General features: G+C 43.2%; 1 protein-coding gene across 1 annotated transcript in view; it reads left to right on the top strand.

Annotated features, from left to right (window-relative positions):
- The window catches only part of SDR39U1 (short chain dehydrogenase/reductase family 39U member 1), a 151,878-nt gene that overhangs the window by 44,618 nt on the left and 93,381 nt on the right, over positions 1-13,879 (top strand). The window contains exons 2-3 of the mRNA XM_069238296.1: positions 7,075-7,181; positions 8,326-8,408. Of these exons, the coding sequence (XP_069094397.1) occupies positions 7,075-7,181; positions 8,326-8,408 (190 nt within the window). The remainder of the gene's footprint in view (positions 1-7,074; positions 7,182-8,325; positions 8,409-13,879) is intronic.

Below are 13,879 nucleotides of genomic sequence, written 5' to 3'. Positions count from 1 at the left end.
TAAGACTGCGGGTTTTCGGGTGGCAACACCACCATGTGCAGGTGATTGAGTCATTCCTTCACTGGTTGGAGGGTGTCAGCATAACAATTTCAGCTAGCAAGCAGCACTTCACTAAAACCTAGAAAACAAAGGTGATTTGTGGCAGCCTAGAAAACATGACACTCTGACTCCTCAGGGAAGTCGCGGTTGGCAGATCCTGCCCCTTTCTCTCATTTGCACAAGTCTCACACAAGCAAAGGCAGACACAGTGATGCAGGACAGTTTTCAATGCATTTATTGAGAAGACTGCATTCTATGATGAACAACATTAGCTGTGATTATGAGGAGGATGAAACATATCACAATTAAATTTGTGACCGTTAGTGAAAAACAGATGAACAGTCCCAACATCCTGGAATTAAACGTGTCTAAGAATTCCTACCTACACTCATAGTAACAACATGAGAGCATAGCAGTGATAGCCATTTCTGCCCGTACTAGTCCATGGTAACAATCTCTGCCTCATACCTGAGAACAAGGGTCTGCTGTCTGTCTCCTCTGTTGGCTGTAGAGACGAGGCCTGAATCAGAAAAGATGCTAAGTGACGAGAGGCATAGGATGGCTGTTTCTAGCTGGAATGACCTCTCTAACCTTTGTGGATCTATGTAGTGTTCTTATAACAAAACGTGTTATGTTCTGAGAACAGGACTGAAGTGGTTATGTGTCTAGATGTTGAAGGCTAGCTCTGCACTCGTGTGGTGGCAATACTAGATAAACTATCATGTACATCCTTGAGCAGAGTGAGATGCCGCACAGGAAGTTATCAGCACTTTCGCAGAAAGCAGTAGATTAGAAAATAAAATATCCCCACTAGAAACAAGCCATGCTAAAATTAAATAAAACAAATAAATGAATTAACTGGGTGAGAGGGCATAGGCTGCAGGCCTAAGCTAAAATAAATGTGCTCAAGCGAAGTGCTAAAATGACCCCATGACAGGGTAGACTGGGCAGGCTCTTGGCCTGGCTTATTAGACCAGACTCCTGAGGGGCACCTAGTATGCAGATTTTGTCAAACAAGAGTGCACCACTTTACACACCCAGGGCGACCAATACATCATTCTGGGAACACTAAAATTCCTTCATAAACGTCCGGAACCTCTCACATGGGGACTCTGACTGCATTCTTGGACCACGCTCAGGGAGGGCCAGTGACTGCTCCAGAGACCAAATTAGCCATTAAAGAAATGGCCTTCGGAAAAACCCCTGGCCCAGATGGTCTGCTTGCTGAGTTTTACACCACTTTTGCCAGGACTTTGGCCCCTCGGCCGGAGTCCTTGTACACTGAATCGATGTGACTGGGTTCTCTGCCTCAGTCCACCAGAGATGCAATTGTAATTCCACTTCCCAAATCCAAGGTACTGGGTGCCCATGCTTCTGTGTTCTGCCCCTTTCCCATGTTGAATATGGATTTTAAGATCTTTAGTAAGGTGCTAGCACTCAGACTGCTCCCACATATGCCTGCACTGATACATAACGATTAAAACTGGTTTATTCTGGACCAGAGCACCACTCCAAGCCTCCATAGATTATATCATAAATATGTATGACCACAGCACACAAGCATATGTAAAGTTAGTGAGGTATAAGGAGGTAGAATTAGGTAATACACATATGATAATGAGTAGTAAGCTCCTCTTCCTAATGTTCCAGAGAGATGTTTTAATGGATCAAAAAGTTGTATACCAATATGTACAGCAGGTAAGCACAGCCAACATGTGTTTCGTCACACAGTGACTTTTTCAAGGCAATGAAGTCCCTGAGCATCCGGGAATTAGCCAAACGAGATGATAAGGGTACTTGCGCTGTGAGTGCGTCCTAGAAAACAGTAGAACAGATATGGGCTTCCGGAGTCCCAAGAAGCAGGTATCAAGCAACAACAATAGTATCAACATCCACTGTTCATGAAGAATCCAATTGAACCATGGTAAGTTCGTAGCGTAGCGTGGCGTCGTGTCTGTTAGTTCCGTCCGATAGCGGGAATGGTCGTAAAAGATTATATCATGTTCTTTATCCACTAGAAGTACTGCTTCGCCCACACATTACCGTTATGTTGGTAGATCTTGAAAAGGCCTCCCCTTAGTGAGGTGGGACTTTCTTTTTGAGGCCATGCCCTAGATGGGGTTGGGAGAGAACTGAGGTAAATGGGTTAAACTATTCTACATAAACCGCACTGAAGACAGGTCAAAACAGGTCATGCAATCTCCACACAATACAATGTTTATGGAGGCACCAGGCCGGGGTCACTCTCATCCCCCCTCCTGTTTGCTCTGGCCATTGAGCTGTTTGTCGGGAGAGGGTGGGCTCCCGAGTGGTGATGGTGGAGGTGAGGGATCTTATTGTCTCCTTATATGCAGATGACCTGCTGCTCTATCTTGATAATGGCTCCACATGAGCCACGACTGCAGTGACCCTACTAGGTGCATTTTCTATGCTTTCTGGCCTCCGGGTCAATAAGACCAAGACAAATCTGTTCCCTGTGACAGCCGGCACCCAAAGGCTGGGGTATATGCCTCATGACTTGACTTCCACCCCAGAAACCTTCCGGTACCTGGCAATACATGTGTTCCACTCTTTGGAAGACTTATTGGAGGGTAATTTGGGGAAAGGCACTGAGATCACTTCGGTCCAGTGTCCCCTTCTGACAATCTGTAAAGCTGCCCATCTTGGCGCAGCTCTCATTGTCCAAAATGGTCATATTGCAGAGACTATTCTATTTTGTCACTAATCTCCCTGTAAAGATACCGGGTTTCTGGTTTCTGCAATTAGGTACCCTCCTTAGGAATTTGATATGGGACAGCGGTTGCCACAGAGTTTCTTTGGAAAAGATGGCCACTACATGACACTCAGTGAAATGGCATTATCAGTCTCTATCAGGAATGGTTCGGAAACCGCTGGTGGCAATCCAGGATAGATGGGGAGCACTGCTGGGATAGGAACTCACGGACTCAGAGTGGAGTAAGATCTTGGCATATCCCAAGAGAGTCTCCAGAAATATGAGGCGGAAGTATACCTAATTTAATTATGTTTACATGCCCTACTTCACACCTCATAAACTACAGGTCATCTGCAGTGGGGAGCCACGAACCTGCCCCAGATGTACATTCCAAAAAGGGGATTTTGGACACATGACTACGTCCATTCCAGGAAACAGTGATTCATACACTTAATACAATCTTGGGACGCACACTAGCCTACACCTTGGAGACCTGCTTACTAGAGTTGTTTCCTAGGCCTATGGCACTCAAAGTGGGCACTAAATTCCTAGATCTGGTCCTGCGATTGGCCAAGGGACATATAGCAATGATGTGGAAATCGCAGGTAGGCCTGAAGAGAGAGCTCAGATTAGGGAGGATGCCTGTGGTGTGCAACAACGCTCAATAGCGAGGTTGTGACTGGAAGTACTGGAGCCCTAGGAACATCCAGTGGAGGAGACAGGAGACTGTATGGAGGGACAGGGTGCACAGGCTGAGGGGGCTGGAGATGACCCCTTGGGGACATGGACAGAAAGAAAGACATTCATTAGAAGAGATGGATGGCTGTATCTCTTGAGAGACAAAAGCCTCTCCCCATGGTTACAGAATTGTAGGACATGGGAGGTTGTGCACCTACCACCTCCTCATTACACATCTAGCCATTGTTAATACACCAGCAGAGCCCACCCTCCACGTGGGCCATTTTTGGGCCTTCATTCTCCTTCTGGAACTCTCTGATATCACAGCGTTAGATAGGTGGACGGACACCTGGGACAGTTTGGTTTGCCTTTATCTTAGTTCCAAGAAATTAAACATATTGGTCACTGCGAATTCTCTTGACGATACCACTGAATGTTAGTATGCATTAATGTGTGGGCTGGGTGAAGCGGGAGATGCGCTTGTTGGCCCTAAACGAATGTTGGCTAAATCATACAACAGCTGTAAAAGGCAACTAAACGGAATGCAGTACTTATAAAGACCCCTCCTGGTATCACCTGAAGGTCCGACGCCTTGACACGAAGGGTAGATCCATAAGTTTTTAACCACAATTTTATTTTTACACGAGTAACCTGTACATCATAAGTGCATATGTAACAAATGCGTGTGCTTCCTTCTACATCCTGGCTTCGCAATACGATTGCCACAGTGTTTTCCAATATGCAAAGCTGCTTACATGTACATTTATTGTGTACCCTGAATGTCAATAAAAATAAGTTTAAGAAGGGGATACCATTGGGAAGAGTATTTAATCTTTTTCCAGAGGTGCCCATCTTGCCTTTAAGTTTAGGGGCGAGGGCACAAAAGAACAATAATACACCAGTTTACCCTGGAGAGGGCGATTGGGAAAGATTAGGGCCCAATCGACCTGTAGGGAAACGACACCTTTAAAAAAAAAATTAAAAAAAATAGCCCTGCGTGAGAGTTGGCACCTCTGATGCGCGTCTGTCGCTCCCACCACATAAAAATCCATAGTGGACTATTCCTGTTCTGAATTCGTGGGTCCTGCTGCGATCTCCGACCAGGAATCCTTTCCAGAGGGGCATTCACATTTGTATAACACCTCTCTTGACTTTATCTATGCCCACGGGGGAATCCCAAGGACTCTTAGTGCAAACACTTCTAAAGAAAACGGGCACCACCATGCCCTTTCCTTGGGTGGGTGGAGACTGGAGAGGTCCGGTGCCTGCTTGCTCAACCAAAGGCGAAGGGAACATTTTTAAAATTAAATTGGCTCCCACGGGTCTTCAGCTTCTATGCCAGGTGGTTCAGAACAAGAAGACAGATTAAATTAGGATTTGAAAGATTACAACTACTTCACCACTTTGCCTAAAGGTAAAACGACATTGCTAGACTTAGTTTATTGCCTTTACATGAGTCTGAATATGACCGATACTATCCCTTTTCTTTTTTTTCTTTTTATTTGGGAACATCTGACATCCAAACACATTTACGTCATTTTTGTTTCATATGTTTCATAACGTTTGATCAATATATTACATTGTACTCATGTCAACTTCTGTTTCACTGATGCAAACTTTTTGGTGAAAAATAAAAAATATAAGCGTTCTCTCAATTGGTTCACGTATATAGAGCTCAATTTGAAATCCACTGGAGAATAGATACCAGGACATTTACTGAATTTCAGCGCTGTGACAAGCAGGATTTCCCAATATACTATGGAGAGTACCACAGATGTCACTGAGTAGCCACCTGCTTCTTTCCTTGGTAGACCTGGTTCTGGACTGGCTATTCTGCAGTTGAGTTTCTTAGACTCTGCAACAGATCATTACTAATCTAAGGCATATGACAGGAGGCAAAGCAAGGGACAGGAAGGGAACCGTAGACCTATGTGGAGGGCTACCACAAAGTGTTTACCAGTTGTTTGCTTCATAACCTTCTCCATCAATTCTATACTTTGCCAAGGTTTTTCTAATCCCAGAACTGTGAATCAACTGTTAGCTCTCAGAAAATTATAATTTATTACTTGTATATGGTGCTTCTGTTATCCCAGAGCGTGTCTGTGCACTTTACAGTTAAGAAGGAATGTGAGAATGTTTTCAAAGTACTTTTGAATTACATTTAAGCATACCAAATTAAAAGAAGAATCAAAGGTTAAAATAGAAGGAGAGGAGAAGAAAAAGTCGAAGTTGAAAAGCTGAGGTAACTGAACCATAACAGTCCTTCAGCTGTAAATTAGTATAGGAAGGAGAATGTACTAAATATTGAAGTCGGAGCTGATTAACACAATTATCAGTTTCTTATGGGAAAGGTACAGTGTCTTCCTGCCTTCTCAGTTAATGGTGGAGCAGTGCCAAAAAAAGATCTTGACGTAAGTGATACAGAGTGAGATCTGAATGATTGTTTGGTGGAATAGAGGTGTGTTGGTTGTTGATGACCGAGGGCTTTGAAAGTGAGGCAAATAAACTTATATTTACTCTCCAGAGTTAGTTAATGGAGATATGTTGTTGTTATTTTGGATTCAGAGACCAATCTGGCAGCTGAATGAAGCAGACTTTTTTTTTTGGGGAAAAGGTAGGTTATTGAGAGTGCGTTTGAGAAGTGCATTTTGATAGTCAATTTTTGAGATTACTATATCTTGAATTAAAGTCAGACGTCTGTTTTGGTAATTGTTAGTGCATTTGACAAGTGAATTTCCATAATTAATTTTGAGATTACTATAACTTGAATTAAAGTCCAGAAGTCTGTTTGCAGAAAAATCATTGATTTTTTTTCCACAAGACGCATATAGAGCAACCTCAAGAACTCATTGATATTAAGGGAGTATGTGCTGCTATAGTTATGAAGAAGACATGACACAAAAAGTAGAAAGCTATACAGTTTTCAGTGAGGTGTGGGACGCAGGGGCCTTATGGGGGAGTAGGTAGACCACAACATTCTGTATGAATTAAAAAGAGCGAGAACTGCTTGGCTCATAAACTGATAGGAAAGTATGCCAGAAAAGAAGAGTTTGCTGAGGAGTTCGATGGCAGAGAAAGTGAAGAAACAACAGGTTTCATAAGTCTTGAAAACAGAAATTTAACAATGAATAATACTGTGATACTGATCCAAGGGGAGTGGACGTACAAGTATGAAGGTTGAAAAATGGAAAAACATGGACCAGTAACAGGCAGGAAAGAAAGGGAATTCTTAGGATTAAGGGGATGAAAACGAGAGGACATCCAAAATTCATTAATACAGACTTCTGGAGAAACAACAGTATGTGGAGAGTGTGTAGATGAAGGAAGTAATAACAAAGATAAAAGGAAGATGGTCCTTATCGTGCTCAGAAGAGTACCCAGAACTTATCCCTTGGAACCCAATCGAGGACTGTGAAGGAGAGCCAGGTAAAAGAACACCTACCACAGGCATTAAGTGGGTGCAAAACCCAAGTCTAGGTTCAAATGCTATTTGCATTGTTTTGTTTTGTGCCAACTTATACCTCATGGGCCTAACTCAGTCTGTTAGAGCCACAGACAACTCAGCACAGAGAATATTGTGATGTAGTGTGATGCAGTGCGTTTATTTTAGCTATAACTAACACACTGTGTTTTTTTCTCATTAGGTGGTGGGACAGGATTTCTGGGCCGTACTTTGACACGCCTCCTGAAGAGCAGAGGTCATGATGTCACTGTTGTCTCCCGCCAGCCAGGGGAAGAGCAGATTACCTGGGTAAGGAACATTATAAGAATGAATAGGCTGCAGAATAGAAATAACTTTGTTATCGAACATCTAGCATGGAGGGTAGGGAATCCCAGTGATTCATTGGGTCACCTGGGATGCATTTACACTTTAGACACATCTGAACGTTTTACCTGGGTTTTAATTTATCTTATTGGGATTTAACTAAGCATGGATTTTAAATGTCTTTCATGTTGAAAGACACCAAGTATTTGTGACCTCGACTAAGTAACACAACCTTCCATTGTCTCTATTTACAGTCCCCTTTTCACGTTTGTAACCTGTTAACCTAGAAGTGTAGAAGCTGAGGACAATATCAGATGATAGACACCAGACCTTACCAGTGCCCTCTTATTTAAATGGAGGTCACAAACACTGCCCCTTGTTTTCTTGGTTTGCATACCAAGATTTCGTTCCAAAAAGATTTTGCAAATCATTATGTTTTTTTGTTAGGTACAGTATATATACAGCAGTCCTTGCATCCGAGGGCCCAGAACAATTCAATGCAGGAATACTAAGGGTTTGTTTTCTTGCGCCATTGAGATCTTCACTCTGAAATCACTACTGATTTATTGTATTTATTATATTTACATGTGTTTTGGGTTCCCACAGTGGACCTTTTGTCCTTCACCCCCTCTTCCCATTTACCTTACTGTTTAATTACCAGTCTGCGTGAAGCTCACTTGTGTTTGATTCCAGATGGGTCTGCAGCCTTCGTCACTACTGCTGATCTGTGGTGTTTCCGTCCTACTTTGGTCAATGTGGAACTTTGGGATGGAAGGAAGCTGCCTAGAATAGTTTATGGTGTAATCGCAGCATAATGACAGATGTATATGTTATAGATAAGTGTTCACATTTATATTTTCGTTATACCAGGTCAGCACAAGAAAGGAAAATGCCAACAGAATAGGTTCCGCGAGGTAAGATTTGGATATGTTGAGCATTATCTCAGTATTGAACATTAACAGGTTCAGTACTACACACTCATCTGTTTAGTATGCACACCCCAAATAATCCACGGGTTCTCCAGGGGAAGTTTCATAACTTGTATAGGACGCTGATTATGGTCAGGGCTGGTCACACAATTTTTGTGGAAGAACCAGTGAGACATGACTTCATGGTTTTCTCTTTGCAGGGCAACCTCGAAGCTAATGGCTTGCCTCCCTGTGACGCCGTTGTCAACTTAGCCGGAGAGAACATCCTGAACCCTCTGCGCAGGTGAGCTTTAATGTGTAGACTACAACACCAGAAGACCCACCTCTATCACTACATCGTAAATGAACGATAGTAATTGACTGACACTTTATTCTTCTTCTGTGAAATAATTCCGAATCATCTTCTTGGAGTCTCGCCCATGTTCCATGCTCGTTTGCAAATCAACTAAGTTTATGCTTTACATACATGAATATAAACATATAAACATTAAAGAAACTATCATTCTTGCAACACACAGGATATAAGTCCTGCCTAGTCTGCTCTTGTCCCTGTATAAACAGCACATACATTACTTACTCTCCAACTCTTCTTTTACAATACCATTGCTTATTGTTACCTGTCCTGGATATCTCCTTTATTGGACTATCCTTAAAGTAAGTGAATATATTTTGGAAATTTTCAGCCTTGACTCCTCTCTTTTCCAAGTCCGTATTCAACTATTACTTCTGTCCTTACACGCTTTCATCGGTTGTCTGTTTATTTTAATGAACACATTGAATATTTTTTGGAATTCTTAGCATTGTTATTTGGTCCCATATACCAATATTTATATCAGTTTTCACTCTCCTTTTATAGGTCCCATTAAATAAAAGTTGAAGCCCCAAAACATTTGCTGCAAGAGTCGCTCTTTTAAGCCCTAGAAAATTGAAATCTTTTTCAGTTGTGTTTGGTATAACTGAGCCGTTTCATCCATCACTTCGGTGATTCACCCTGTCTTTGAAATACTTTCACTGTAGAAAAGTTCACATTCACATTTGGAGATGCTTCAGCTCCTGTGAAGAGATATCTGACGTTTAAGGGTGTTGAGTAATAATTTGTCACCATTGTGTTTTATTGGGTCACACCTACTAGTGAGAAGAGAAGAGTGAAGTGTACTTTCAGAACAACATAATTTCTTTAAACGCAAATAGAGTAGGGATGAAACAGTTGAGTAATTTATAGCACCATTATGTGTGCTCACCTCAATCTGTGAGTTTGAGAATAATGCAGACATGTATTATAAAACAGGTTGTACTTAACTGATTCTAAAACAAAACCAGTACTGAATTTGAGACAGTGGTTTGTGTTGGTCAGCGCCAACACCTTATTTCCAACACAGGTAATAATGACAGTCCATGACATGGTGGCATTGTCTGTCTAATTTTGAAATGAGTACAACAGCAGTGTTTAATAATTCAGTATGCAGTATAAATAAATAATACCAGTCCCACACTGTTCCTGTAGCTTTGGGTAGTCTAGAATAGTTTGAATTGTCACACTTGTAGTAGTGGGATTGTTAGTACTTGTGTTAGGGCTCCAATTGGCAGCCCTGACTGGTCATAGGTGGGGCAAGCTGCAGTATCCTCTTGAGAAGTGTCCTGGCACTTATATTTTTGCAAATTAGGGACTGAAAATAAGACAAGAAAGGGTGCTGACCTTTTGTCAGAGGTTATCGACATATCAAAGATTACAGAGAGATTTATTGTATCTTCACAAACTTAGTCAAACAATGAGGGTCATTCACCTATAACGTATGACACTCTTTGCAGTGAATACAAGAATGAACAAACCCAGGAAAGGGCAATGTTGTTTATATTGTAGATGTGGTACATATCCATAGATGTGGGACAAGGAAATCTCTTGGCCATTTCCAGTCACTTTGCAGAGTGCAAAAAAGCAACATAAGGTTTGGTAATAATCAGAAGAGGAATGTAAAAGTTAGCAATGTAGATGTTCAACAATGTACTGATGAATTTAGCAATGTGCCATTGACGGTTGACTATGTGAATGATTAAGGGACCTTTGTGTCAGGCTGAAATTGATGGTAAAAGTTTACACATATTGGCAGACTCCGGAGCGCTAATTACTATCCTAGCTGATGCCACAATTTTTAAATACTGACCTAAGGATTTTCTTTTATAATGAAACAGATGTCAATCCCAAGGCCTTTAGTGATCAACATATCAACATGCTTGGTTACTTTAGTGATGTGTTGGAGTATTTGTGACCCCAAATTACAATTAAAATTTACGTTGCCATCAAGGGTCGGGGCATTGTCAGATGGAAGGATCTGGCTAGGTTGGTCATTTTATAACGACCTGATCCTGAGAATCTCATTATTCTTGGAGAAATCCGTATTGCAGATAAGATCTAGTTCAGCCTTTCTTCTCTAAATTCCCTACGGTGTTCAAGAATGAATTAGGGATGGTGAAAGTGTTCGAAAACTCTATTAAACTCGAACAGGGTGCTACTCTGATGGTATATATATATGAAGACCCATTCTTCTCCGTGTGAAGAAGGATTTCACAGTCCTACTTCATAACCTGTGCGCAGAGGGACTCACCCAGCACTCAAATTGATCAGAATGGGTGTCTCCAGTTGTTTTGACGAGGAAATGTTCTAGTGATTTGCATTTATGTTTGGATTTGTGCTCTTATATCATAGTGGGCTGTCCCCTGTTGAAGCTCATACAAGAATTGCTTGCAAATATTGGGGAAGCCAGATATTTCACAGCTATTGATTTACATTCTATGTACCACCAGATTGCTTTGCGTGAAGAAACACATGATCATGTGACTTTTGTGACATTTTTGAGTGCTTTTAAGTACTTAAGATTTCCATTTGGATTACTGTCAGCGGCCTGTGTTTCCAGAAAATGATGGATACGTTGCTTGGTAAGTTGAGCAATGTCCATGATTTTCAAGATCAAATACTATTTTTCACTAAACATTAAAATGAGCTTTTATGAGTACTTGAACATGTGTTAAATATCTTAAGTGGTGGTGAAACTGGAGACTTGAAAATTTGTGTCCAAACAGTACAATTCATGGGTCACTCCATTTCACTCAGTGACTAAAACCTACATTTTATAATGTGGAGGTGATTCTTAAAGCACTGCTGTAGGAAAGTGCCACTGTTGGCATGGTTACCCCCACCTTTTGCCTAGTGTTGTTGCCAACTTTGATTGAAAGTGGTCTGGGACCCTGCTAACCAGTCCCCAGCACCAGTGTTCTTTCCCTAAAACTGTACCTTTGTATCCACAATTGGCACAACCCCGCCACACAGTTAAGTCCTTTGTAAAAGGTACCCATGGTACCAAGGGCCCTGTGGCCAGGGAAGGTCTCTAAGGGCTGTAGCATGTATTATGCCACCCTAGGGGACCCCTCACCAAGCACATACACACTGTCTTGCAGCTTGTGTGTGCTGATGAGGAGAAAAAGACAAAGTCAACATGGCATCCCTCTCAGGGTGCCATGCCCACAAAACACTGCCTGTGTCATAGGTAAGTCACCCTTCTAGCAGGCCTTATAGCCCTAAGGCAGGAAGCACTATACCACAGGTGAGGGCATAGCTGCATGAGCAATATGTCCCTACAGTGTCTAAGTCCATTCTTAGATATTGTAAGTGTAGTGTAGCCATATTGAATATATGGTCTAGGAGTTTGTCATTAAGAACTCCACAGCACCATAATGGCTTCACTGAATACTGTGGAGTCTGGTATCCTACTTCTCAGCACAATAAACCCACACTGATGCCAGTGTGGGATTTATTGAAAAATGCACACAGAATGCATCTTAGAGTATGTTAGCCAAGCTGATAGTGTAGGACTGACCAGTCTAAACCAGCCTGCCACTTTCAGACAAGCTTCTGACCACATGGGGTGAGTGCCTTTGTGCACTCTGTGGTCAGAAAGAAAGCCTGTCTGGGATGGAGGTGCTTCACCCCCCCGCCACAGGAACTGTAACAACTGGCAGTGAGCCTCAAAGGTTCAAGCCTCAGGTTACAGTGCCCCAGGGCCCTCCAGCTAGTGGAGATGCCTGACCCCACAGATAAAGTCCCACTTCTGCCGGCAAGTACAGTGGGAACATTAGGGAAAACAGGGAGGAGTGACCTCCTTCCTTCCGAATCCTCCATCTTGGTTTGGAGGACAGGGGCCAATAGGGATAGGACTGTGGCCCCCTCCCCAAAGGGAGTGGACAGAAGGAGGGTGTAGCCACCCTTGGGGATGTTAGCCATTGGCTACTGCCCTCTGACCCCTAAAACGCCCCTAAATCTAGGATTTAAGGCCCTCCCTGAACACAGCTCACCGTATTCCTGGTGACCTACAAGAAGAAGAAGGACTGCTAAGCTGAAACCCTGAGGAGAGAAGAAGGAAGACGACAACTACTTTGGCCCCAGCCCTACCGGCTTGTCTTCTGCTTCAAACAACCTGCAAAAAGACCAGTGATGCATCCAGCGGGACCAGCAACCTCTGCCAACTCCAGAGGACTGTCCTGCACCCAAAAGGACCAAGCACTCCAGAGGACAGCGGCTCTGTCTAAAGAAAACCTACAACCAAGGACTCCCACCTCACTCCGGATGTGTAAGTCTTGACCCCTGTGCACCCGACGCCCATGGCCCGTGTCCAGGTGGTCCACCCAGCAAGAGAGGGTCCCCAGGCAATTGCGAGCTAGTGCCCTGCATGGCTTGCCCTCTGCACCCCTTCACGACGACGCCTGCAGAGGAAATCCAGAGGACCCCTCTGACCACGAAGCCCCAGACGAAGATATCTGACGCTTAGGAACACACACTGCACCCGCCGCCCCCAAGTCTTGGGGAAACCAACCTCCAGTGCCTCCTCCCTGTCTGACTGGTGGTGTGCCCCAGACACCCCCCCTGGACCTCGCCTGCAGCCTCTGGGTGACTCCCGGGGTCTCCTCATAGACCAGCATTGGAAACCCAATGTCCTGTTTGTACCCTGCACCTGAGCCGCCCCTGTACCGCTGAGGTTGTGTGTTTGGTGCCTACTTGTGGCCCCTCCAGTGCTCCTTCAAACCCCCTGGTCTGCCCTCTGAGCTACAGGTACTCACCTGCAGGCAGACCTGATTCAGAGTGCGCCCTGTCTCCATAGGAGCCCACGTTAAATTTGCTCAACTTTGATCTGTGCACCCGACTGGTCCTGTGTTGCTGATGGTGGGTGTTTGGGGTTAAATTGAACGCAACCGGTGGACTTCCTAAAACCCGGAGACTGAAACTGTAAGTGTTGTGCTTACTTGTGAAACAATCTAATATTTCTTCCCCCCAGGAGCTTCTTCTGAAAATTGCGGTGTGTCCATTTTTAAAACAGATTATTGCTAATAATTCAAAAACTGCATTACTTACCTATTTCAAACAAAGTACTGTTGATACCTGTGTGAACTACAAAACCTTTGCAGTATTTACCTGCAACTTGAATCTTGTGGTTCTAAAAATAAATTAAGAAAATATATTTTTGATACATAAAAACCAGTGGTCTGGAGTTAAGTCATTAAGTTTGTGCTTCTTCTATTGTCTGTGTGTACAATGTACAAAAAATGCTTTGCACTCCCCTCTGTTAAACCTAACTGTTCGACCACACTACCACAAAGAGAGCATTAGTATTATCTACCTTAGCTGCTGTTAAGCCTCTCGGGAACCCCTGGACTCTGTGCACACTATATCTCACTTTGATACAGTATATACAGAGCCAGCTTTCT

The sequence above is a fragment of the Pleurodeles waltl genome, chromosome 6, assembly GCF_031143425.1.
Source record: "Pleurodeles waltl isolate 20211129_DDA chromosome 6, aPleWal1.hap1.20221129, whole genome shotgun sequence".
NCBI classification, from domain to species: Eukaryota; Metazoa; Chordata; class Amphibia; order Caudata; family Salamandridae; genus Pleurodeles; species Pleurodeles waltl.
Note: the sequence above shows the minus strand (reverse complement) of the source record. Positions and strands in the feature narration are given on the sequence as shown.